General features: G+C 38.3%; 5 protein-coding genes across 10 annotated transcripts; 2 read left to right on the plus strand and 3 right to left on the minus strand.

Moving 5' to 3' along the window:
* Window positions 1-9: 9 nt before the first annotated feature.
* Window positions 10-4866, minus strand: LOC135074503 (translation factor GUF1 homolog, mitochondrial). Its single transcript, XM_063968806.1, has 11 exons — window positions 4676-4866; window positions 4410-4596; window positions 4111-4233; window positions 3521-4034; window positions 2745-2955; window positions 2034-2165; window positions 1840-1955; window positions 1119-1351; window positions 780-908; window positions 451-534; window positions 10-189 (listed from the first exon to the last, which is right to left on the minus strand). Exons 1-11 carry the CDS (start codon window positions 4750-4752, stop codon window positions 64-66), a joined length of 1932 nt encoding a protein of 643 aa, XP_063824876.1. The 5' UTR covers window positions 4753-4866; the 3' UTR covers window positions 10-63.
* Window positions 4867-9660: 4794 nt separating this feature from the next.
* Window positions 9661-14321, plus strand: LOC135074507 (tigger transposable element-derived protein 6). Of its 6 annotated transcripts, none has more exons than XM_063968814.1 (4): window positions 9661-9964; window positions 11113-11260; window positions 11762-11989; window positions 13339-14321. In XM_063968814.1, the coding sequence occupies exon 4, from the start codon at window positions 13363-13365 to the stop codon at window positions 14116-14118; it is 756 nt and encodes a 251-aa protein (XP_063824884.1). In that variant the 5' UTR covers window positions 9661-9964; window positions 11113-11260; window positions 11762-11989; window positions 13339-13362; the 3' UTR covers window positions 14119-14321. The 6 variants fall into 6 exon arrangements, with proteins under 6 accessions (XP_063824884.1, XP_063824881.1, XP_063824882.1 ...); XM_063968811.1 differs by having other exon boundaries at window positions 13349-14321; XM_063968812.1 differs by having other exon boundaries at window positions 9661-9884; window positions 13349-14321.
* Window positions 14322-14928: 607 nt separating this feature from the next.
* LOC135074508 (intraflagellar transport protein 140 homolog) lies at window positions 14929-22932 on the minus strand. Its single transcript, XM_063968817.1, is given in 13 exon segments — window positions 14929-15646; window positions 15890-16006; window positions 16345-16437; window positions 16537-16609; window positions 16827-16956; window positions 17265-17377; window positions 18323-18456; window positions 18592-19021; window positions 19135-19313; window positions 19399-19573; window positions 19646-21205; window positions 21291-22511; window positions 22589-22932. Coding segments are annotated over 13 exon segments (4467 nt in total). The 5' UTR covers window positions 22736-22932; the 3' UTR covers window positions 14929-15551.
* A 292-nt stretch (window positions 22933-23224) lies between these two features.
* Window positions 23225-25437, plus strand: LOC135074505 (nibrin). The gene has a single exon (XM_063968808.1). The coding sequence runs from the start codon at window positions 23351-23353 to the stop codon at window positions 25337-25339; it is 1989 nt and encodes a 662-aa protein (XP_063824878.1). The 5' UTR covers window positions 23225-23350; the 3' UTR covers window positions 25340-25437.
* LOC135074506 (ribosomal L1 domain-containing protein CG13096) lies at window positions 25369-27308 on the minus strand. Its single transcript, XM_063968810.1, has 5 exons — window positions 26831-27308; window positions 26598-26736; window positions 25985-26411; window positions 25611-25764; window positions 25369-25522 (listed from the first exon to the last, which is right to left on the minus strand). Exons 1-5 carry the CDS (start codon window positions 27205-27207, stop codon window positions 25453-25455), a joined length of 1167 nt encoding a protein of 388 aa, XP_063824880.1. The 5' UTR covers window positions 27208-27308; the 3' UTR covers window positions 25369-25452.
* Window positions 27309-27576: the final 268 nt, after the last annotated feature.

The following is a 27576-nucleotide window of genomic DNA, read 5'->3' on the forward strand; positions in this document are numbered from 1 at the left end:
GCATTATTTCTATACTAAATAATAGAACTGGTTTTATTAAAGCTCATATTATAATTTATTAAATCATTTTTTTAGTACATCTATAAATGTATTTCTGGGTATTTTAATGTTGGCAACACTTCTCATTTTCTTTTTCCCTTCTGCTTGTTGTTTCAGTAACTTTTTTCTTCTCGTCACATCTCCACCATACTAAAACAATATTTCAGTTTGATTATGGCGTCCATTAATGCGCAATTACTTTTATTAACTATTCCCACTATTGTTATTCTATATGTGGGTTGAATAACTGCTAGGTCATACTAACTAAACTAGTTACACATTGTGCTGTAGATGCTCATTAACCCTTAAACTGCTATAGAGAAAAATATTTTTCATTGGTTTTGAACTTTTTTCAAAATATGGTGGCAACAACCTTACGGTTTTGAGGTACAAATCGCTGAAATTACTCACCAGTTTTGCAGTAACATCTTTCCTATAAGCTTTGATAGTTTCCCTAGCAAAAACTTTTCCAGATACCACAGCTTGGATTGCGACCTGAAAGTCAAAACGAAACATTGTACAAGATTCAGAATTGATGAACATACTTATGGGCCTTCGCCAAAACTCGCGCGGGTGCCCGCCGCGTGCTCCCGTCTTTTAATGCATAGAAATGCCGCGGGCAGGCGGGTGCGCGTGAGCTGTTCGTAATAATTTTTGATACAGAACCGCGCGCGGGCGTCCGCCCAAATTTTAGCGGAGGCTCTAAATATACATTTTTAGGTACTTCATAATACACTCACCTGTACCATCTGACGGGGAATCATTTCTTTCAGTTTTTCGGTGAGTCTTCTAGCATTGTACTCCAGGCGGCTGACGTGCACAATAGTCGATAACTCCTCGACTAAAACACCATTGAGTAGGATATCCATCTATAAAGATAATTAACTTCATTATTATTTGGTAAAGTTAACTATCCCAGCTAATTAAATTGCTTGTTAACACAAATCACAATAGTTCAGCGATCGACGGGGTTCGGAGTAACGACATTATAATCGGCAGTCCAACACTAAAACCATTGAGTTATTGTTACCCAAAACATTATTATGTAACTTAAAAAATTGAACATTTAAAAAACTTACTCTAACTAATGCACTGGGGTGAAATCCATAATCCTGGTAATCGAAACTGGCAAATCCTGAAGTTATACTTTTTAGAGTATCATGAAAATCAATTACGACCTCGGATAGTGGCAGTATAAATTGCATCATTGTCATTTGGTCATCCACAGCACTGGAGGGAAGGGGCGTGCCTCGACGGTCTATGCAAAGTGTAGTGACTGGCCCGATATACTCGACTGGTGTTATTATGGTACCTGCAAGATTAGAACGTCTACATAAGCAAGGATATTAGTACAAACATTACACTAATTATTTAAAAAATAAATTGAAGAGTCGCAGCACACGGGCCACCGGTCACAACCACAAAACAAGTTTCCTGAAGTTTTCATACATTTTATGTGGACTCGCCGCAGACAGTTGACGCCGGTTTCCGCCACACGCAGAAAAACGCCGCTGCTCGCTTCTTGTGGTCTGCTCTGGCTAGACGCCACTTGCGCGCCCTGTCTCTCTAACATCATAAGTGAACCTGCATGGGTGTAAAAGTAGCGGCCATCGACCACAAGTGGCGTCCATCGACCATAAGTAGCGGCCATCGACCACAAGTGGCGGCCATCGACCACAAGTGGCTGTCGCGCGCTTCAGCTACCTACATTTTGTAGCCGCTTTTAGTTTCTCCGCGTTTGTGGCTGTGGCGTGAAGCCCATGTGCAGCTACGCTTATCAAATATTTTGCAGACACAAACCTATTACAAATGGTTCGAAATATTCAGCAATATTCGAAGCTTCGGGCAATGACAAGGGATTTGTTATAATAACTTCTTCACCTTTAAATTCTTTTATGGCTTTAGCACCTTGTACTCTGAAAAATATAATATTATTTATAACAGAATTATAGGTATAGACATAGAACAGAAAAATCGTCAATTTTGAAACTTACTTTATTTTATATGGAACAGAAGGGGCAGTCAGTATAGCTTCCGCCTTATATTCTTGTAATAGACGCTGAGTGAACACATCTAAGTGGAGTAGACCTAAGAATCCAACTCTCCAGCCTTGGCCTAATGCAGGACTGTAAAATTTATAAGAATGATGTTTAGGATTTTTAAACAATAATACTGGCAAATACACTGGTTGTTAATAAATAAATAATTTAAAAAAATGTTTAGGATTAAGCCTAGGCGCAGACCACCGATTTTTTGTCGGCCTATAGTTTAGTCAGGCAGTTAATCAGTATTAGGAAATGTATTAAAGTGCGCTCATTACACCGATTTGGTATTGGCCATTTCTTCATACAAATTAGAATCGGGCCCAAGTAAAAGTCGGTGGTGTGCGCCTAGACTTAGTGCACATTTAGTTATTAATAACAACTTAAACTTAGCCGTGTGGTGACGGCAGAGTAGAATACATTTGTCACCAACCCCTACTCTTCCCGCGGGTGTCGTAAGAGGCGACTTAGGGACTACACATCAAACAGAGAATGGGCAGCAGCGCTCTCTGAAAAACATCAATCTTTTAAACTGCGATCTCCAACCCGCCTGCCAAGCGTGGAGATTATGGCAAAACCCTCCACTATAGTAGAGGAGGCTCATAGTCCAGCAGTGGACTGTAAAGGGCTGTTGATGAACAACTTAAAAGGTTGAGATAATACCTAGTATCATTCTTTACAGACACAGCAGAATCATTTAAGGCCAGTTTCTTAATAGCATCACTGAGGAGTGTGTGTTGAGATTGATCAGCTGGAAAGATACCAGCATAGACCATGTGTCTTACAGCTGGCATGCTGCTGGCATTAGCATTCTCTGAGCACTCGATGGCAAGCAATTGATCGCCGACATTACCACCTCCTCTTGGCCCACAACCTGAAACAGGCAAGAAAATAAATATTTTTAAGTCAGTCTTTGTTAATTCTAATGTTTTTTTTTTTGCATTTATAATGCTTCAAAATCAAAATCAAAATGTTCTTTATTTGTTTAGACTAATTAAATTAGTACTTGCAAATCGTCAAATGCTCTTAAGGAGCCTATACATGTCTCATTCTTTTTTTGCCCTACCAGCCCTTCTTGACGAACATTTGGCAAGTGCTAAGAAGCGCCGCAACAAACTCAGTCACCACTGTCTGCCGGTTTAAAAATATAAAAAAGTAGGAAGTTACAATACATTCAGAAGCAAGTTACTTACCACGCGCTCCCGTTGATAGAAGGTGGCCTTTAAGACTTAAATGTTTAAGACATTTAATTTTCTGTATTTTTCGTGTCACTTATTGATTTTAACATATTAACATAATTTTTCATTTGAATGAAAGAACTGCCTCAGACAGAAGTACAGAACTTGAACCCATAACCTTCTGCTAGTGATAATATGACTGTGGCAGTATATTTTGCAAGTTAAAAATCTCAGCTAAGTATTTATAAATACAACACTTACCTACCATTACCACTTGACCAGCCACAGCTTCTTCTATTGCTTCCTCTTTAGGTCTCAGAAGTGCCAAATATTTCACAGAATGCTGCTTAGTATCAGACCTCCATCTTACTGATTGGCCAACTCTGACCTTGCCAGAATGGATATATGCCAAGCATAGAACTCCTCTGTATTTGTCATGCCATGTGTCTATTATATGGGCTCTAAAGTGATCGTCATTATTTACTTGTGGAGGGGGAATTCTTTGTATTACAGCCTCTAACAACTCCTTAACACCCCAACCTTTTTTTGCAGATATACTCATTACTGTGTCTGGTTCTATATTAAATACAGATTTTAGTTGTGCCTTCACTTTGTCAGGATCAGCTCTAGGTAGATCTACTTTGTTTAAAGTTGGGATTATCACTAAGTTGTTTTTTTTGGCTAAAGAATGGACAGCAACAGTTTGGGCTTGAATACCCTCATTTGCATCAACCAATAGTATTACCCCTTGGCAAGCAGTAACACTACGAACCACCTGAAAAGATAAAAAAGCAGTAGCAAATTAAAAAAAACACATATTTACGATATTAGTTTGATAATAAGTAGTTTACCTCATTAGAGAAGTCTACATGTCCAGGTGTATCTATCAGGTTCAGTAGATATTTCTCATTATTGTGTGTATAATCCAATGATGCTGTAACAGCTTTCACAGTGATCCCTCTCTCCCTTTCGACCTGTTAGCAATAACATAACACAGCGACATTAGTCGTTGGCTACCGCCAGAAAGCCAATCAGTAATAGAAATCCTAAGTCTAAATCTTATAAATAACATTTTCAATGTATCACTGTTGTTTTCTATAAATAATAATTAGTAGATTCAAAGATAAGCTTTTATAACTATGGTTATTACCTGCAAATTATCCAGGATTTGTGCATGTTCTGTGCCTGGCTTTATAACACCAGTTAATTCAAGTAACCTATCAGCAAGGGTGCTTTTTCCATGATCGACGTGCGCCACAATACTAAAGTTCCTGATCTTGTCCACTTCAAAACCACTGTTTCCAGAATCTGAGCATTTCAAGCGCTTACCTATTAAGCTAAAATGAAAACAATGTCTTGGAATAATGCATATAATTGGTGTGAAAACATGAAGTATACTTACTAGATTGATTTTACCTTGTATAAAACCATGTATTTGGTAAAACACTTATATTCCTCAGCAGCCTGGTATAATGTATCATTTTTCCCATCATTAATTCAGTTAATGTTAGTAAGTTTATTAATCAATGTTGTATCAAACATTATTCAATTTCAAATCATAACCTCAAACTCTCACTCAGCTGTTAAATGTCACCTACCACGGAATGTCAATGTCACAGATACATTGACAATAGTTTTTTTAATGACGCATAGTCATCAATGACATACACAAAATAATACCGATGAAGTGGGTAACTTTTTGATATGCACCATAAAAAAAAATAAACCAGCCAAGTGCGAGTAGGACTCACGCACCGAGGGTTCCGTACAAACTTGTAGGTATGTAAATATTTTATTCCTGAAATTAGGGCTTTCGAGCTAAACAATCATGTTTGTTGACAAACAGACCGGTACCGTTTTTATTACTCTTGTAGCGAATATGAGTTTTAAGTTTTACTTTGTGATATTAAATTAAACACAGTTTTTACGATCTTACGAAGGCAATCGCCGCCATTCTTTTATTTTCAATAGACCACAGAGAAACTTCAAAATATATTTTTAATCATAAAAACGTTAAGGCATTGGAACAGCGATTACCAGCCAGATACAATAATCGATAACACCACCTCTTAATTGCTGTCCAATTATGCATTAAGGTTTTCTTACAAATATTGAGTTAAACTAATTTTATAACTAAACTAATTACTTTATTATTTATTTATTTAACTAATTTTAAACAAATCTATGACTCTAAATTAACAAACATAAACCATACTTTCTATTAAGATAATCATAAAATTGCTAAGCAATTATTTTAGTGCATATGTTACTAAACTTTTCAGAACATAAACTTTTAGTCATAATATCAGCAAGGTTATTGTTAGAGTTTACATATTGAATTGATATGATGTTTTTACTTATGATATCTTTTAAGAAATGGTATTTGATGTCAATATGTTTGGCTCGTTTTGAATTTTCAAAACTTTTTGACATCAGTATTGCACTTTGATTGTCAACAAATAGTTTTACATCATTCAGACAACCCAAATTACTTGCCACTCCGATGAGGTTCAGCAGCTCTTGTGTAGTTGCAGCAGCGGCCACATATTCCGCTTCTGCCGTTGAGAGCGCCACGCAGCCTTGTTTTTTTGGAGAACCAAGTAACTGGATTGCAACCATGCAATATGATTCCTCCGCTTACACTTTTTCTGTCCTTGTCATCTCCTGCCCAATCTGCATCTGAAAAAGCATGTAAGTCATATGTACTTCCTTTCCTGAAAATCAACCCTTTTCCTTTTGTAGCTTTCAGATATCTCAGTATTCTTTTAGCAGCTTTCCATGTACTCTCATTTGCTTTATCTAGATACCGGCTTAAATAGCTCACTGAGTATGCAATGTCTGGTCTTGTAGTCGTAGCTAGATAAAGTAGACTTCCCATTAGTTCTCTGTATCTCTCTTTAATTTCATCTTTACTTTCCTCTTCGTGTAGTATCTTGAAGTTTATTTCCATTGGAGTTTTCATATCTTTACATTCATTCATATTATATTTATCTAATAATTTTTCTATCATTTTTGTTTGTGTAATTTCAATAGAGTCCTCTTTTCTTGTAAATTCTACTCCCAAAAATGTCTTGATTTTTCCCAGCTCTTTTGCTTTAAACTCCTCCTTTAGTTTGATTATAATTTCTTCATAATTCCCTATTAAAATTATGTCATCCACATATAATATTATCCAGCAATCATTTTTATAGTATAAACAGGTATCATACTTTGATCTTTGGAAATTATTCTCTTCAAAAAATTGATTTATTCGTTCATTCCAGCATTTGGGTGACTCTTTCAATCCGTATAGCGATCTCTCCAATTTTAATACTGTATTATTTTCCTTTGTTATATAACCTTCTGGTGGTTTTATGTATATTTCAGACTTCACTTTACCATTGAGAAAAGCAGTTGGTATGTCTAATTGTTTGATATCTAATTGTTCATTTATTGCTTTCGATATTAGTAAACGGACGGTAGAAGCTCTAGCAACAGGTGAGTATACTGTTTCTAATTCACTTTCTTTCTTTTGTTGAAATCCACGTGCTACTAGTCTTGCTTTCTTTGTACCATCATCTTTTACTTTAAATACCCATTTCGTATCAATTGTTTTCTTATTTTCAGGTAATTTTACTTCTTTCCAGGTTTCATTGCTCTCCAGCGCTCGTAATTCTTTGTTTATGGCTTGTATCCAATCTTCTTGTTCAATGGCTTCTTTATATGTCATGGGTGCTTCTTCTTTTCTTTCTTCTTCACTTGCCAATAGTGAGTAGTCTTCTAAGTAATTAGGTTTCTTTAAGGTTCTTCCAAAACGTGATTTAGAATTTTGTGTACTTTGTCTTGTTTCTTCTGAACTTCTCATAGGGATTCTTTCTTCTTCATTGAGTGTTTGTTCTGATGTTTCTTCAGTTCTTATTTGGTCTTTTTCTTCTTCTTCTTCTTCATTAAGTATTTGTTCTGATGTTTCTTCGGTTCTTATTTGCTCTTTTTCTTCTTCTTCAATTATTATTTCTTGAGAGTTGTCGAAAACGAATTTTGTTTGTTGGTCATCTTGTTTTACTTCTCGTATTTCTGGTTTCTTGAATATAACATCACGTCGGATTACAATTTTTCTAGTGTTTGGATTCCATAGTCTATATCCTGTTGGTGCATATCCAACCATTATAAGCTGTTCATTTCTTTCATCCAATTTTTTAAGCGCTACGAGTCGTTTCGCATATGCTTCTGACCCAAATGTTACCACATTTTTGACATTAGGTCGTTTCCCTGTCCACTTTTCAATGGGGGTTTTAGTATCTTTAGGAATTCTATTTATAATATAAGTCGCTGAACATACTGCTTCACCCCACATGTCTTTTCCGAGACCTGACTGAAATAGCATAGCTCTCACTTTTTCCATCAGTGTGCGGTTAAAGCGTTCTGCTTTCCCGTTTTGTTGTGGAGTGTATGCGATAGTATAGTCCAGTTTTATTCCTTTATCGTTACACCACTCTGTCAGTTCAATGCTTGTATATTCTCCTCCATTATCACACCTTATTTTGCTGACTTTCAACTCAAACTCTCGTTCAACTTTTAGTATGTATCTTTTTAGGTACGTTGAAACCTCGGATTTATACTTGAGTAAATAAGTTTCGGTGTAGTCTGTAAAATCATCTATTATTGACAACACATATCTTTTTCCATCATAGGACACAGGGGTAACTTCAAGTAAGTCTGTATGTATTGTGTGTAATTTTCTCTCAGATTTCTTTCGATTATAAAATGGTAACCTCGTTTGTTTTGCTTTCAGGCAAATCTCACAAGTTGTCAATTTGTTTATATCATCATTTCTTATGTTCATGCCATCTACACTCTTTATTATATTTTTCAAAGTCTCTTTACCAGGATGGCCAAATCTTATATGCCAATCTTCAGCTGTAGAGTAGTATGCCTGTTCTTCAGTTTCAGCATTTAGTTTTATGCTATAGGTCCCATTTTTATTTTTATCTCCCATCAATATTGTGTTGTTATCCTTTTTAATAATTACCTTATTCTTGGTGAAGGTGACTTCTCCATCCTTTTCTGTTATTACATTTACTGATAGTAGATTCTTTTGTAGGTTAGGTACAAAAAGTACATCTCTGAACGTAACATTCTCTAACTCTATTGTACCTTTATTTTCTGATTCAATTTTAACCTCTTTCTCCGCTGTCTGTACTTTAACATTATATTTCTTTTTATTTTTTAGAATATCCTTATTATTGGTCATATGGATAGAGCATCCGGAGTCAACAACGAAGTCTTCAGTTGTAGTAAGAAATGAGAAATGTTCTTTGTTCTTGTTCTTGAAAAAACAATCTTTCTCAGTATGATTTGTTTTCTTACAAATTGAACATTTTCGCAGACCCTTATTTTTAAAGAAACAATCCTTGTCAGTATGGTTGTTCTTTTTGCATATCGAACACTTCTTTTCAAATTTCTGATATTTTCTTGTTTGCGCTCTAAATGCTACTGTTGTGGTCATGACATCTTCTTTATTCTGTCTCAGTTCTTCCGATAACAGTCTTGACGTTAGTTGATTTAACGTTCTTTCTGTCAATGGGGTTGAATCCCAAGCAGTGATGAAATAATTCCACTTTGGTGGCAAGCTCGAAAGTATCTTCGATATTATCATATTTTCATGGATGTTCTCTCCTAGTGAATTTAGCTTTTGGGCAATGTTATGTATGTTTGAAACGTTATACGTGATGTCTTTCGTCTGATCAAACGTATACTTGTAGAACTCTTGTAACAAATTGCACTTTTGCTCACCGGATGTTTTTTCAAATATGAACTCGAGTTTGTCATACATCTCTTTAGCGTTTTTCATGCACATGATCAAGGGTATATGTCGCTTATCAATTGTTTGAACAATGATTTTCTGTACCTGTGCGTCCCTTTTGACGTCCACAACTCTTTGTTTTTCATTAGGTTTTTCATCTTGTAGTTGTATTACGTCCATCAGACCATAACTGTTTAGTAGTATGGTAAATTGGAATTTCCACATGGAATATGAATCGGCGTCCACGAGGCGCACAATATTATTTACTTCCTCATATCGCACCTCCATTTTGAGGAACTACGCTCTGCTACCATGTAGCGAATATGAGTTTTAAGTTTTACTTTGTGATATTAAATTAAACACAGTTTTTACGATCTTACGAAGGCAATCGCCGCCATTCTTTTATTTTCAATAGACCACAGAGAAACTTCAAAATATATTTTTAATCATAAAAACGTTAAGGCATTGGAACAGCGATTACCAGCCAGATACAATAATCGATAACAACTCTTTGGGTACGGAATCCTAAAAACTTATCTATTTTATTTACCTACTAATTTAATTCAATTTACTACTTTATCATGTCCCTAGAGATATTTCCCTAAAATTTTAAACAGTGTGAACCATAGATTTGGATAAATCTGTGGTCTCTCTCTTTAACGCCACTCGATTTAACGTCAAACTTCATAAAACATCGAAATGGTGGACTGAGGTGTTTGTTTACCCAATTTACCTTGTTTTTAGGGTTCCGTACCTCAAAAGGAAAAAACGGAACCCTTATAGGATCACTTTGTTGTCCGTCCGTCCGTCTGTCAAGACCCTTTTTCTCAGGAACGCGTGGAGGTATGAAGCTGAAAGGAGATCATTCAGGCTTCATACATTTTTGGGCCTTTTCTGAAAGTGCCGGCCAACAAAAAAAATTGGTGCGTATTATTAGAACTAGCTATTTGGAGCAATAGTTAATATGGCATGAAAGTTGTAGGACCGCTCTGAACCAAGTTATACAAGTTCGATGATTCATCATTTTCATGCATTTATTGATTTTTGAAAGTGCAGAGAATCATATAATGATTATTGATATTGCTAGAACTAGTTATTTGAAGCATCTGTCATTATAGTGCGAAAGTGTGGGTTCATTGTCTGTTCAGTTATTTAAGTGACAAAAAAGTAGTTTTCATGTTACTTCATTTTCCACCAGTTCATCCATTATAATCTGAGCAATATTTATAAAACCTTCCTCTCACGAAGCCCACGTGTATCTACGCCGTGTACCAATATCTCCACGACAGCTTATACACAAATGATTAGCCACTTCACACAACAAACGGAATCTGAGTCGAATATTCACATATAGTCCGGTCGCCGAGCACGTAGAAGTTTGGCCAATGACCCCAAGCTACCCATCCTTATCGCTCGCGCGTAATTATACCTATTGCTGTCGCGATTGTGCGACGGGCGGCCGCAGTGAGTGTGCGAGCGCGACAGCAACATAGATTCGTGCGAACGAAAAAGATGGATAGCTTGGGGTCATTGGACGAAATTCTACGTACCTACTCGGCGACCGGGCTTTAACAATGATGTTTAACCGTTTGATGTAACGCGAGTCGCATGGATAACTGGTTGACCTTCACTTCAGTTTTCAATGTCCCCGTCTCATTCACTGACGGGTATGCTCCGAGCCATCCTATTGGCTGGCATGTTTGCTCGTTTCTTCTCGGCCACAGCGACACTGCTAGCGCGGGCCACGGATGTATCTTTTTCGTTTCGTCGTCGCGTCATTTGATCGCTAACTTAGAGCGGTCGGTTGATAATTGTTTTGGATCATGAGTTTCTAACAAAACATATATGTAATTATTTTCAAGTTTGCCAACACTTTAAAAGTCAATAAATGTATGAAAATGATGAATCATCGAACTTGTATGACTTTGTTCTGAGTGGTCCTACAACTTTTGTGCCATATTAACTATTGCTCCAAATAGCTAGTTCTAACAATACGTACCATAATTTTTTGTTGGCCGGCACTTTTAGAAAAGGCCCAAAAAGAATGATGTCCTTTATATCAATTACTCAGGTCTACTGTCCCTTGAAGCTGTGAAAAAATCAAACTTCTAAGCCAACGCAATCAAAAGATACAGCCGTTTATGCCGCAAATTTTCGACACTTGCAAGGGAATCAAAACCTACAGGGTGCTTCCCGTGAACTCAGAATCTTGAAATTTGGTACGAAGCAACGTCTTATAGCATAGATAAAGGAAAAATTACGAAAACCATAAATTTTTAGTTACATCACATAATATAGTATATTTTTTAAATAATTTTAAACTTACTACCCATTTCCTCATAAACGCGTAGAGGTATTAAATTGAAATTCATACCAAATACTCAGGTCTATAATACCTTTAGGTTGTAACAAAATCAAACTTCTATGTCAAAGCAATCAAAAGAAACAGCAATTTAAGCTGCATATTTTGAAACTCGCAAGTACTCGCAAGGGAATCAAAACCTAAAGGGTACTTCCAGTCGACCTAGAATCTTGAAATTTGGCATGAAGCAACGTTTTATAGCACACATGAAGGAAAAATTTCGAAAACCTTAAATTTTTAGTTACATTACAAAATATATATTTTTTAATAAATATAAACTTATGAATTTCATTTTGCAATAAAAATACCATAGTTATGACTCGATTGTCGTAATGAACGAACTTTGTAAACCTTGCAGGTTTGTACGGAACCCTCGGTGAGCGAGTCCGACTCGCACTTGGCCGGTTTTTTTAAATAAATATAGGTCTACGAGTACCTTACAATTTGTACCTACTTAGCATCACGCTCATGCTATTCGCTATTATAGCTAAAACAATACCTACGGCAATCAGCATTACATCATTATACCAACCTAAACAAACACCTACTTTTTTGCCGAAAACAAAGAGAGGTGCTGTGTAGGCAGGTACGTTATTTCTTTACTTTGCTGCTTTGTTATGTTGCTTTATTTATATCTAGTACGTTTGACATCCGTTAACTTCGACTGACGATTCTAAATTTTGTCTTTTTTAGTTAGGGTAAGTGCGTTAGTTTTCGTCCAATTATCGGAGTTGCCAACTTTGTGATGCGAAATGAATATCTTAAAATACCCTTACTCATATGTATCATATGTCATTTTAGTCCTTATATAGTCTACTTTACGTTAATGTTATATGACAATAAGTAAATACCACGGGTTTTTTTATAAAAAATATTTTATGCAAAAGAGGCGATTTCACTAGTTTTCGTCCAAAAAAATCAGTTTTCGTCCTAGTGTACGCTAGTTTTCGACCACTGTGTAGAAAAAAGGTTGCAGTTGTATTATTAACTTAAAACCAATTCTACAATACAGTAACTATGGATTGTGGTATATCATTTGAAAGGTAATTTTGTTAGCTTTCAAATGATATCAAAAAGATTTAAATAAGTTTCTTACCTAAATTTAGGAAAATATTGCAATAGGTCGAAGGACAAATGGACGAAAACTAATCTACAGGAATAGCTAATTTTGGTTTTCGTCCACCCCAGTGCTTGCTCATGACGTCATGGACGAAAACACAACAACGTTTAAAGCTGTTTTTTATTTTCGTCCACATCTTTTTAACGGTTTTTATGGGTTTATCACTGTTAAAAAGTGGACGTAAACTAAAATGTTTAATGTAATAGCAATAAAGATCATATTGGAAGAAAAAACATTGTATTTTGTAGGTCCATTGAAGTAAAATGATTATTAAAAATATTAACTAGGTGTCAGGGTTTCCGTCCACGTGGACGAAAACCAAAATCTTGCAAAATTGTTATGCTAGTATTAGTCCACTTAATTATCTAAGATTTCTATACAAAAACTTTAGTAAACCCTTAAAATAGTGTTTATTATGCTAATAATTAGACATACGTGCCAAAAACATTACGTAAAGTAGCTAAAACAGTAATTAAACATATCATGAAAGTTCCCTACCGGCACGTTTTTTTTCTAACTTGACGACGTTTTCCATTCACCTGTGTGCAGCAGCAACTTCCGTAGATTTTTTTGGAGTTATTACTTGTCAAATTACATTTTCATGCAGGCAGAACTGTTACTTAGATAATATAGATTGTAACAAGTCCAAACTTGCACGGAAAGTTAGGTTTGTATTCTAATTTTCCGTATTTGTTTGTGGCAAGTCGGTCAAATGGACGAAAACAGGAGCTGGACGGAAAACCGGCGCAATTACCCTATGATGAACTTGCACGACTAGACTTGTAAGTTGTTATACGTTACTTTATCATTTGTAGTTGCTTACAGACTTTCGAGTAAACATGGCGAGTAAACGAAAATCCTTGTGTATTGACGAAAAAGTTTTATTAATACGCTCAATAGAGGCGGGAGAAAAGATAAGTGATGTTGGAAGACGATTTGGATTTAGCCGCTCTACTGTGTCTACAATATGGAAAAACATTCTGCAAGCAGAGGCGGATGGAAAATCTGCTAAGAAATTAAAAAAACCTCAATACGAAGATCTGGATCCACCGATGCTAGCATGGTTTTATAATCAGCGCCAGAATAATGTGCCTGTCTCAGGGCCGATCATGAAAGCTAAGGCGGAAGAAATTGCCAAAGAATTAGGATTAACTGCTTTCAAGGCATCAGAAGGATGGCTCGGGAGATTCAAGCAACGTCACCACATCGACTATGGTAAAATTAATGGAGAAGTGCAAGGTGTTAATGCGTATTTGAAGGTAGAGTATGCTCCGAATGACCTTTCTAACGCTGGCGAAACTGGAATATCCTGTAACTTGGCAACTCACAAAACATTGAAATTTAAAGCAGAAAAGTTTGTGGGAGGAAAGCTCTCCAAAGAGCAGGAACAACAAGTGAATGAAGAAGATGAAACAGATGAACCTGACTCTCCACCAAGTATTAAACAAGCACTTGATGCAGCGAAAGTATTAGAAAAATACTTTTTATATAATCAAATTGATCCAGCAGCATCTCAAGTTATGAGTAAAATACGTAATAAAATACAATTGATGTATTGGAGCAACAAAAACCATCAGACGAAGTTAACAGACTAAGGCAAAACGTGTTGTTATTTGCATGCATAATAACATTGTGTGTAAAATAATCTCTTATTAACTTTTTTCTCCATTTAACGACCATTCTATTTAACGCCGAAAATGCTCAGTCCTTTAGTGTCGTTATAAAGAGTTTACAGTTTTTTACACTGTAGGTATTTTGTTAGGAATACTTGTGTGCTTTTGTCTATACAGGGTGTTAGGTAAATCCCAACTAATATTATAAATGCGAAAGTAACTCTGTCTGTCTGTCTGTCTGTCTGTCTGTCTGTCTGTCTGTTACGCTTTCCCGCTTAAACCTCGCAACCGATTTTGATGAAATTTGGCATAGAGATAGTTTGAGTCCCGGGAAAGAACATAGGATAGTTTTTATCCCGGTTTTTGAAACAGGGACGCGCGCGATAAAGTTTTTCTGTGACAGACAAAATTCCACGCGGGCGAAGCCGCGGGCGGAAAGCTAGTGGGTATATAAGCCGACACTAGCCTATGTTAACGTATGCATATAAATGGTATGGTGAAGTCAGAAATTTGATATCATCATTTTAATTTTTTAAATGTTCATACAAAATAAAATTTATAAAATCAGATTTGTATGAAAATTAAAATAATTAAAATGATGATATCAATTTTCTGACTTCACCAGACCATTTATATGTATATGTTAACATGGGCTAGTGTCGGCTCATATACCCATTTACCTAACACCCTGTATTATAGCGTGTGTCGTTATTCTAAGAAAGACACCGTCCCTACTCTTTTCGTTGGTCCTTCGAACCGGATATTAACCAATTGTTCAAATTAACTACAGTCTTTACAATAAAAAATATTATTTATAAATATTCAGTTTTAATTCTATGCTTAATAAACATAATTAATAATAACAAATAAAATGCAACTAAAATATTTACACAAATGTAACAATAGTACTGGACGGACAAAAGGACGGAATTGTGCGTGTTACAATATAGGACGGATTTAAAATTAAATATCCTCCAACAAACTACTCACTACAACTGAAGTACTAGTACAGTCAGTGTCAAATAGTGACACCCAAAGTGGGCACAAAGTTGATAACACTACCTTATTCCATTGAGGGTTTTCGCGATTGAAAAATCCGCCAGATGGCAATACGTAGACGCGAGGTCCAAATGCTGCACGATTGGTGGATTTTGACATATCTGTCAATGTCATGTCAAAAATAACCAATCATGCAGCATTTGGACCTCGCGTCTACGTATTGCCATCTGGAGGATTTTTCAATCGCGCATTGTAACAGACGTGCGATCTTTTTGGCTACTTTGAGTGTCACGAACTATTTGACGCTGACTGTACTTATATTATTCTGTCTTCACGGAAATTCACTCCATAGTTTTCGACGGACATAAGTAGCTACTCGTAGTTGTTCTTGTAACATTCTACAAGCACTTGAGAATTTAAATAACTTCTTCGATACTTTGATCAGGTGACTCTGTTGATTGGTTGTCATCCTCAGACGATTTCTGCATTCCCCGTAACTGTTGATCCAGTTCTGAAATGTTCAGAGAGAAAAATTACTATGTATCTTGAAATTGTTTAAATAAACAAAAAATCTATTTTTTGCGACGGCGAAGGCATCCTACTAATGTACAATATCAACAATCAAATCGGCTAAATGGATTTGGTATAGATAGACAGTAGATTTTAAAAGGCAAGCGCGCGATAGACTCTTTCTATGACAAACCGTAATTCACTTGGGCCAAGTCGCGGATAAAAACTGTAATTAAATACATACGTGCTGCATCAGGATGGTTTGGAGCATACTGGAGAAGCAATTTGATGACTTTATCTTCGGTTATAAGTCCGGGACGACCACTCACAGTTCGCAGCAATTGTTGACCACTTGTTACACCTGTAAACATAATAATATTGTACTTTTTGCCTGTTTGATATTGCCATGATGAACGCCCTTGTCTTGTGCCAGTTCCGACGGACTGAATAAACCTAATGGCGCAAGTACACTATGCGGGAATTTGATTGAGACGTATAGTGTAAACACGCGCTTCGGTTAGTTTCGCCGTGTGTCGCCCATATTTAGATGTGCGCGCGCTTCGTCTCGGTCAATTTCCCACATAGTGTATTTGCGCCTTGACGATTTACGATAAGCAAGTGGAATGCACTTGCAAAGACACCAACATTTCGTGACTGCTATTTTTTAAATTTAAGAATGAATGTAGTTTTTAAGAATACCTGCATTCTCTTCACCGGATTCTAAAGTTTTCTTGACGTCTATGAAACGTTTTACTATAGTGCTCTGCTCCTGTAAGGCCATTGTTTGAGCTCCTGGAAACAGCAAAACGGTATCCAACGGTTATTATAACTTTATCGTAATATCTTTACTACCTACGCAAGAGATATTTTGACTGCTAAAAGTTTGTTTACCTGATTCCGGATCAGAAGACTTCGCAAGACATCTTGTTGCTTCTTTTAATGCTTCTAACGCCTTTTCATAGTTCTGCAAAGATAACATAACTTATTTAATATTTATAATAATTTATTTATTCCCATAAATATTATGGTACAGTCAGCGTAAAATACTTCGTGACACCCAAAGTAGCCAATGATCGCTTTGTTACTATTGGCATAAGGTTGTGTTATCAACTTTTTGGCTACTTTGGTTGTCACGAACTATTTGATGCTGATACTTTACGTCATGACTACGATTTACTAACGTCATATTCATCAACTTCGACTTTAGCGCATTCTGCGTAGAACGCGGCAAGTTTTCCGTACGCCTTGGCTCTGGTGTAGAAATGCAGGATGTGCCTGGTCAGATCAGGTCTCGAACGCCAGTCGGCTCTTCTGAAAAGATAAACGCACAAAATAAGTTTATTTGGAAGTATGTAATATTATTTAATACCCGGTCAAGTTAACTGCGCACCTGACTAGAATGCTACTCTCCCTCGCATTTACTCGCACACCTTTTTCGCGTTCGCCCCGTCCGTACTAGCGTCGATGTGACGTCACGGCAGCCAAGTGCGCAGTTAACTTGACCGGGTTGTTATGCACAAAATTTCATAGTTCATTTCACCAAGAACTTTACCCGTAAAACCCGTTGCTACGTTCAAATGACTTCGTCAAGCATTACGTATAACTATTGAAAATCTTACCTGCGCAAGTAGTCAGCCGCCATTAGTTGTGCAGCGCGGTCGCGAGTCGCCGCTGCAAATGTCGCGATGCGGTCTGCGTCTCCTGAACGCATCAGCCATCGCATGGCGCCTGCCTGAAAAATAACAATTTTATATGGTTGCAGTAAGTATTGAGTTTTTTCATTGAAACTGGAAACATAGCACCTAAAATACTGTGCGCGAGACTTTAATAATGATAAGACACAACACGCTATTACATAACATAGCTAACGAAAGCAATTGTTGGTTGCTTAGACACATCACAGATGAGACAGAGAAATCACCTAATTTATCGCTGTAAGACAATACCTACTCTTTTCCAAAATGCGCGAGTTGCTCGACTACCTGGTAGTAGCTCATAGCTCAGGCACCTGTAAGGCTGGTTTCAGAATCACGCTGACGCACGCTGACCGTCAGCGCTGACAGCCGAAATGTATAAAGCGTCGGCGTTGAGCGATCAGCACTACTCAGGAACGTCGCTCGCTCAGCTCTAGTTAGCTCACGGCTCAGGCACCTGCAAGGAGTACCTTGTCCCCGGCGTGCGCGAGGCGCTTGGCCGCCTGGTGGTAGAGCCCCCGCCCGCCCAGCACGTCTGCCAGGCGCCGGAGCAGCGCGTCGCGGCCGCTCGTGCCGGCGGGCGCGGCCAGTCGCTCGCTCAGCTCTAGTTAGCTCACAGCTCAGGCACCTGCAAGGAGTACCTTGTCCCCGGCGTGCGCGAGGCGCTTGGCCGCCTGGTGGTAGAGCCCCCGCCCGCCCAGCACGTCTGCCAGGCGCCGGAGCAGCGCGTCGCGGCCGCTCGTGCCGGCAGGCGCGGCCAGTCGCTCGCTCAGCTCTAGTTAGCTCACGGCTCAGGCACCTGCAAGGAGTACCTTGTCCCCGGCGTGCGCGAGGCGCTTGGCCGCCTGGTGGTAGAGCCCCCGCCCGCCCAGCACGTCTGCCAGGCGCCGGAGCAGCGCGTCGCGGCCGCTCGTGCCGGCGGGCGCGGCCAGTCGCTCGCTCAGCTCTAGTTAGCTCACAGCTCAGGCACCTGCAAGGAGTACCTTGTCCCCGGCGTGCGCGAGGCGCTTGGCCGCCTGGTGGTAGAGCCCCCGCCCGCCCAGCACGTCTGCCAGGCGCCGGAGCAGCGCGTCGCGGCCGCTCGTGCCGGCAGGCGCGGCCAGTCGCTCGCTCAGCTCTAGTTAGCTCACGGCTCAGGCACCTGCAAGGAGTACCTTGTCCCCGGCGTGCGCGAGGCGCTTGGCCGCCTGGTGGTAGAGCCCCCGCCCGCCCAGCACGTCTGCCAGGCGCCGGAGCAGCGCGTCGCGGCCGCTCGTGCCGGCGGGCGCGGCCAGTCGCTCGCTCAGCTCTAGTTAGCTCACAGCTCAGGCACCTGCAAGGAGTACCTTGTCCCCGACGTGCGCGAGGCGCTTGGCCGCCTGGTGGTAGAGCCCCCGCCCGCCCAGCACGTCTGCCAGGCGCCGGAGCAGCGCGTCGCGGCCGCTCGTGCCGGCAGGCGCGGCCAGTCGCTCGCTCAGCTCTAGTTAGCTCACGGCTCAGGCACCTGCAAGGAGTACCTTGTCCCCGGCGTGCGCGAGGCGCTTGGCCGCCTGGTGGTAGAGCCCCCGCCCGCCCAGCACGTCTGCCAGGCGCCGGAGCAGCGCGTCGCGGCCGCTCGTGCCGGCGGGCGCGGCCAGTCGCTCGCTCAGCTCTTCTGACAGGGGAGCTGATGACTGCTCCACTATGTCTAGGGCTTCTTCATACTGAAAATTGTAAAAAAAAATTTAGTGAAGGAAGATGCTCAACACAATACGTAAATAAAGCTTCAAGCTTAGGGCTTTGTAACAAAAATGGTTTTCTAAGAATTCAATCGAACCTTGCCAGCTGTTGCCAGTAACGCGGCCGCATGCGAATGGTGGTCTGCTTTTCTCAGGTGAGCAGCCAACGTGTGAGCGAGTTCTGGGTCGACACGATTTCCGAGCGATTCAACTGCAGCGATCATAGCGTTTGTATCTCCACATTGCAGTGCTAACTTCAATGCTAAGTGCGGCTTTTCTGAAAAATAAAAAAAATTAAGTCGTTTCAATTTATCGTAATTGTCTGATTTGTTGTAAGCAGTTATTTTATTTGGAATTAGTACCTGCTTTTTGATACAAAGCTATTGCCTGCTCATTTTGTCCAGCGTTTTCAAGGATCGACGCTGCGTGCAGAGCGTGCGCTTGCGACGCCGAGCCAGCGCGCCACACGAGGTTCCACGCACTAGCCTCGGCAGCGACGCGAATCGCCGATGAGACAGCACCACATTTAATATACATCTAAAACAATACCAACATAAAACAAGATGATACAGTCGAACAAAAATACTTTCAAAAGTTTATATTCCATACCTTCACCGCACTCTCCGTTTTGTCAGCCTGCATTTCTAAATACCGCGCCATCTGGTACGTAGAAGCCGGGTCCTTATGGCACAACTTCTCGGCTTCGTCAATTCGCTCCATGTGACACAGCAACCTAGTCTGTTCCCCATGATCGTTAGCGCGAGCATAAGCCTCGAGTGCGCCTTCTAAATCACCGATGCTTTCAAGGTAATGCCCCCACCAAGTTATAAGGCTCACATCATTAGAATTGACAACATACTGTGCAAGTAACTGTGCTTGACCCTGGGCAATCAGCATCCTGGGCACATGAGGTACCAGAGTGCCAGCACTTTCAAATAATTTTAATGCAGCACTTGTTTCCCCATTGGCCCATAACACTTTAGCAAGCTTATGCTGAGCACTCTTTACAAGCAATACATTTTCTCCTTCATTATCGCCATTACTTATTTCATTGAGACCACCCTCCTTAGCTGATATAAGCCGAGTGACCAAATCAGGTCTCTGAGCTGCACGAAAGAGCTTCTCAGCTTCTTCTGTCATACCAAGGTTTACCGCAAGAACTCCGACTTTACATACATCATCTATGCTATTATCATTCATAACTTTGCGCATCATGAGCGCACCTTTTATGTTCCCCATTTTTCCCAGGCATACTGCGCCTACTTCAGGTCGTTTACAATAGACACACACTTTAGCCAAGCTGTCCCAAATAATAGAACTTTTGCCACCAGATATACTTGTCCCAACAACAACTGCTTTTTCTAAATGCTCTGTAGTCATGTAGTACAAGAAATCTAATATCTGACGCAAAATACTTGGGTCAGGATCACTAAAATCAGAAAATTCATTCATTATTATCTTCTTCAAGCTCTGTTGCGCTAAAATAACAACATGAGGCGTGTACAGAGAACACAGCATAAAATCAGTAAGAAAGTAATCTTCAGATGAGGAACACCAGTTTTTGTATTCATAAAGTTTTCCTTCATGACAAAAAAACAAGTGGATGCTGTCTACATCTGCTGATCTCATATGAACAGCTAATATTCTAGGATCATTATGATCCCAAATGATTGCTATTGGAACACTCTGGTATGGTGGAGTTGCAGTTTCATCAAGATGCATACTTGTGACACTATCATTGGCGACATCCCAAAGGTATAACCTAGGGTCGGGTGCTAGACCTGCATTGGCAATGCTCAAACAAATATATCTGCCAACAGAATTTACTGATGCTCTCATAACTTCCCCAAAATCTTCAATCATTTGGTAACAGTTTTTAGGGGGAAAGGGCATTCTGAGACCCTTTTTAGTTATTTCAACTAATTTAAGTGTTCCATCCATTGTTGCAACTGTTATGAATTTGTTTGTATTTGTGATGCCAATAGGTTCACCTTCACCTTCTGTACTTGGCAGAATACCTAAACTGTTACCAGTTATTGTATAACATTCAATGTGTGGATTTACCAAGCCAACCAATACATCATTATGAATGATGAGGACATCTGTTTTCCATGGGAAAGTTCGAATCAGGGAAAATTTCACATCACTCTCTTTGCTGCACATCCAAATCTGTAATGGAAACATTATTTATGTAGTTAAACAAATAGGAAACAAGATTTAAAAATTAAATGTAAATGTTTTAATAATATTTTACCTGTACATCTTTTCCATCTCCTAATGCTACATATTGATCCTTAAAAGCAAATGCTTTAATGGTGATTGTAGTATCAATAGTTGACATCAAGTTATTTTTATTTGTAACTGCTATTTCAACAGCAGATCTCTGAACCATCCAAACATTGGGAGAATAACCCCAACATACTGGTTGCTCTCTAAGAATAAATGCACTTGTGATACAGTTAACATGTAAAAGGGGGTTCATTAGGCCTTCAGAGCCCCAGCTGACTTCTTTCACTGTACCCTTAACAGCTGTACTACTAATAAGTTTCCACTGATTTCTATGGTCCCTGCGCCACAGATATAAATTACCCTGGGATGTTCCACAGCACAGAGTGTCACTCAAGTTGCAATAGCTAATACTGGTGAAAATGTCACCTGCAGCAATTTCTTCTTTTTCATTGGGCAAGACATCATTGTCCCCAGTTTCACTATCCCAAATTCTGATTAAGTTGTCTCCAGTTATGACAGCTACATAAAAGTTCCCAGCAAGTACTATACTTTGACCATTCCTGGCTGCCAATCTTACATGTGTATCGGTTGTCAGTGATCCATCATCAGCTGTTATGAACCTTGTCAAACTAAGAGCACCTCCAGACTCCCATGCAATGAGTAGGTAAATATTACTTATTATACCCATGAATATTATGTTGCCTGGGGCATTCAGAACTTCAGAGCATGCTCCAGTATGATCAATGTATAAAATTACCCCATTGTCTTGAGCAGCATAGCACGCATGGTTATCAGGCTGGGTGCCTTCTCTCATTCGGGCCGTAGTTCTTGGACGCCATGCAGCTAATGCATCTAAAGCATTTTCATCTCCAGCAACAGCTGCTCTAGCTAAACCTCTTATTGAAGATTCACATGAGGGACGAGGAGAACAGTATGTTACATGAGTTATAACATCTCCAAGTTGGTGATGAAAGGAGGTAAGTGGTGCACCAGAACCTGATTGCCATCCAGATAAGGATCCAGCAGCATCCGACGCCAGGAGCCTTCCGCCGCCATGGCTGAAGGCGATGGTAGTCAGTGCAGCATTGTGGGGTGCTTCAAGACGAGCCCATGAGTACTCCAACCAAATATAGAGCTCTCCACCGTCCCAACCGACTACTAACAAGCGTCTCGTAGGATGCCACGCCAGTGCTGTCACTTGATTAGACAAGAGTATCGGCCATTCGCAGCCTTCTAATGCTAATCCCTAAAAAGCATAGATAGGTCACATTAGGTTGTCAAACAACAAAATACATAGAAAGAAGCTATTTAAACCGAACTTACATTTTCTTGGAAGATTGTAACAAAACCACCCTTTTCTTGGTTGTAGGATCCAACAGCTAACAATGGTAATGATGGATGCCAGGATCCAACAGTGGAAACCATATTCACATCGGTGAAATTCAATTTTGTATCAATGTAAAGCGTCATGATTTATATTTTAATTTATGTTAATTTCAGCAAGTTATTATACTTTCAATTAGATGTCCGGGTGTATGTGTTTTACCAGAGCAGCAAAGTAATGATATTAATCACAATATTATTTGTTGATTTGTTAAAACATTCTTTTAGATTTCAGTCCAGTAAGATTTTTGACAGATAATGTTTGTTTGTTTTTGGTTTTTAGTTTCCATGGTTGCCCGTTGCCGAACCGGTTGCCGTAGCAACAAGACGTCACAACAAGTGTACCACCAAAGATATTATAAAAGTATTGAGCGAGCTGATTGAGCCACAGAGCATGGATTGAACTTCTTCTTCTTCTTCTCTAGAAATACAAAATAAAAAAACCTTTTTTAAGATGTTGTGAGGTGTTGTGGGTGTTGGGGACTCGGAAAAAACTTTACAAACATCCATGGTATTTTCCAATAGAAAAAACAATATCTGTATTCCATTGCCTCAAAAAAAAAGACAAATTGCGCGTCCTCCATCAATTTGACGTCTGACGATCTGTCTGATTTCCGCAAACGAAGTCGGCGTTCTTGTTTTGTGTTTAATTTGTTGAAATCGAGTAAAGTAGCTTAATTACTGTAGTGTAAATCAACAAATATGTGGTATTTAACTTCTGAAGTCGATCATAGAGTGATCTACATTGCCGGACAAAACAAAGAAATAACAATTGGACGGAGTGCTGATGCCCAACAACGCAGTTTTGTGATACCAGATGATCCCTCAATCAGCAGAAAACATGCAACCCTTACCAACTTGCACGATGAATTGTTTTTACAAGATTTAGGATCTCGTTACGGTACATTCGTAAATAATGGTGAGGTCAAAGTGGAAAGCAACTCGATGATCAAACTCAATGACAAAGATATTGTAAAGTTTGGAAAAATGGGCAGTGTATGGATAGTACACGCAAAATCTTTTGTGACTTGTACATCCACTTTAAAAGGAGAAAATTTACAAAACTTGAAAACCTGTCTGACCAGCCTTTCAGGTACATTAAAAAGTGACTGGGATAGTACTTGTAAGTACCTAACAATGCCTGCAATCACTCTTACAATGAAAGTAGTATTGGCTCTGGTTCAAGGGGCACATATTGTTACTGTGGAATTTTGGAGTAAATGTTTGGAAGCTGTAAATTCCCAAATGGCTTTGCCTGATCCAAATAACTTCACACCTCAAATTATTGAGTCAACACTCAATAAAGAAGTTGTTTCATTCCTGCCTGATGATCGCAGAAAAAGTCTATTACTTGGCAAGAAAGTTGTTTTTTTCTCCAAACTTCAATTTGATATGTATAAAGCTGTTCTGACTAATGCCTCTGCTAGTCCTCTGCTCTTGAGTGAATCTAAGATGTCAAAATCGATGTTGTGTGAAAAAGATGTCTTTGTTATCCAGTACAATTTAACTTCATCATCTCAGGAAACACAAACTCAAAGAAATTCAATAGTGGATATTGTAAACTATTTGAAAAGCAAAGGAAAAAGAGTTATAACTGATGTTGAGATCGGTCTGGCAGTTTTGTATTGTTCTACTGATAAATACTGCAATCCAGACTTCAATTTCCCTTCAGAGGTGATAAAGCAAACTGATCAGACTGCCAAAAATCCTACAGTTCTTGCACAGGAAACTCAAGAGTACAACTATGGAGCTAAATGTAAAAAGGAAAATGTTGTGATCAATGAGAGTCTTACTAACACTTCTATGTCTGACAAAAATAATAGCTTCAAGAGAAAAATGAGTGATGATGACATTCAGAATAATATGACCAAGAAATTTGCTGCCGGCAGCGCTGGACATGAGGGTGGCATCAAAAGAAAAGTAGATGAGAGCAATGATACAAAAACGAATCCATCTAAAAAGCATGCTACCGAATTTGATGAAGATGGTTTCAACTTTGTTAACAGTGGGAACTCTGATAATACTTCAAGTGAATCTACAATAAAACGTCTAAATTTGGCAAAGCCACAAAAGCGCAAGTTGGACTGTGAAGATGAAGAGGATGATTTATTCCAATTTATACAGGACAGATCAAAAATACCAGCTAACACATCTAAATCCAATATTTTTGGTGCCAACAATTCTAACACAGATTCAAACACACATGACCATGAAACTAATGATAGGAACAGTGAAATTAATAATGTAGATTTATCTGCTTTGAGAGGATCTAAGCTGGATGAGCTAATGAAAAACAATGAAAAATTTATGAAAAGTGAGAATACTACTTTGAAAAAAATCAAAGAGGAAGAATTAGATGAAAAAATGAATGAGCTAACCTTGGGTACTACAATTGTCAAAGTGAGGCCAGATTTGATAATAAAGAAGGAGCCTATTGCAGTAGAAGAACAGTCTAGTCAGGTGAAGAATTTCAAGAAATTCAAAAAGGTTTGGCCTATAAAAATGCAGGTGACTATAATTCCTAGGTCATCCATGAGCATTTATAAGGTGGACAATAGCAAGGATGAAAATAGTTCAACTAACTATAATGAACAAGGGAACAACACAATTCCTAATGAAAGTGGTTCAATTAACCATGATGTTCAAGAAAATAATATGATCACTAATGAAGGTGAGGTTACTGTTCAATAAAATTGTAAGGAATTAATAAAATTCGTAAGGAAGATTGTAACTTTTTTATTAAAACGTAATTGTGTTACACATTTGATGATTAAAATATGTTAAAAATGTTTGTGTTTTCTCTTTCATTCATCATCTGATGCATTTGCTTCCTCTTTATCTTCCTTTTGATCCATCTCATTATCTTCACTGTCACTGAAAAGAGAAACAATAAATTTATTTTACATGCTAAAATACAATAAATGAAAATAAAGCTTTTTTATACAAATAAAGTTAGTGTTACCTAGTTTCTTTTCCCAGTTTGTTTACTTGAACTGTACCATCTGGGGCTACTCTGACAGTACTATTAGGAATAGTAGACAGCTCATCTTCAAGGATTCTGAAGTTTTTAGGTTTATTCCTAACTAATCTAGGCTGAGTTATGGAGTTTGATGGTCCTGGAAAATAAAAACACATTAATGCCATATTTAATAATGCCGAAAGGCACCGTTACATGTGCATGTAAGTTTAAAAATAAATAAATAAATATTTGAAGATAAACAATTTACTGCAAAACTCATGATTTATAAATAGTCTGCAACAATTTCAATGATGACTAGGTACATTATTATTTGCCTAGTTTACTTGTCACATCTACTAAAACTATATTATACTTACGCAATGTTAGATACAGAGGCACTGCCAATGATAGTGGCAGTTTAAGTGAAATTGATCTAATATTGGCTTCCCCTCCAGGATATTTGTCACGAAGTTGCTGTACTAAAGAGAGAACATTCTCTTTGACTTTTTGTCTTGGCATGCCTGTGTGTCCTACCACAATAACGGATGTTGCTCCTTCTGCCAAACGTAGCATAGCTGTACGTAATCCAAGATCAATACTTTTCTTTATATCTTCTTTTTTATGCAGCCTGACAGGAATTAGCATGTTGTGTTTCTTGAAAAACATTTTTCCTAATAAATGAGACACATGGCTTAATATTGATGTGTCAACCATAATGAAGTCATGTTGTGTAAGAAGTCTGCGTTTCAATTCAAACTGATCATATTCCACCCTTAGCTGTCTCATTGGTAGAACAGTTTTTACCTAAAACACCAAAAAATTACATTACATACAATTACAAGAAAACTAACTAGGTACATACAAGCTAAAGTAATAAGGAATTTAAATTATTATTCTGTTTAAAATGAAATATTTTTTCAAGTTAAATCTCCCATTGTATAACAGATTAATTTTTATGATTTTTAAGGAGGTATTTATATAAATACATACACATGTCACATTGGCTTGTCGGAGTTTTTCCTCCCAATGATCCACAGTAGGTTCATGATCAATTTTTTTACCCTTCTTCAAATCTGGTGTAATCAAACAAATTTCTCCTGTTGATGCTGCTGTACTATGTGGCAGGACACTGGAAACAATATATAAGTATTAATTGAGTGTTATCATCACTGAAAAACCATACAATAGAATGATTAATGTGAAATTCTAAAAAATGTACTTACAACTTAATATTCCCTGTAGTAGTTTGTATTTTGATGCAGTTAATTTCTGCAAATATTTGTGTTTCATCATCGAAAATAGCATTTTTGTTTTTAGTATTAGTAGCTACTTGTTCTAAGGCAGCCAGACATAAATCAACATTTGCTTCCTTGATGTTTTTGGAAGGCATGACAAACTTTGTTTTCGGGGCTACATTTTGTTGGTCTTTTATTATAGTCTTTAACACATCTTTCTTTGGTTTTTTCTCTTCCGTTTGGGTAAGGATTTTCTCGACAGTAGTTTTACTTTTACCGGTGCTTTGTTTCTTTACTTTTACCTTTTCAGGTTTCATTTTAAGTACAGGCCTTTTCTTAACGTCGGCTTTTTTTGATGACACCATTGTAATATGAAATATAACGTTAATAGAGAACTTTTAATTATTTTTAGTTCTAAACTTCTAGGTTATCACTCACGTGTATTGGAAAGAAAACAGAAATTAAATTGACAAGTCACAAATTGACATTTATTGCTGTATTTTTTTTTGACAGCCACACTATTATTTGAACGTTTAGTTGAAATGAACTATTATTTGAACGTTTAGTTGAAAATAACTATTATTTGAACGTTTAGTTGAGGCAAAGATAATGTAATAAATATAGAGCTCTAGTTGCCAACGAATATCCGTTATACACTATTTCAAAATTATCGCTGAGACCCGAGAGATCATTAATTGGCTCAGCTTGCTGTTATAAAGTTAACAACTGTTAAT

The sequence above is a fragment of the Ostrinia nubilalis genome, chromosome 9, assembly GCF_963855985.1.
Source record: "Ostrinia nubilalis chromosome 9, ilOstNubi1.1, whole genome shotgun sequence".
Classification (NCBI taxonomy): Eukaryota; Metazoa; Arthropoda; class Insecta; order Lepidoptera; family Crambidae; genus Ostrinia; species Ostrinia nubilalis.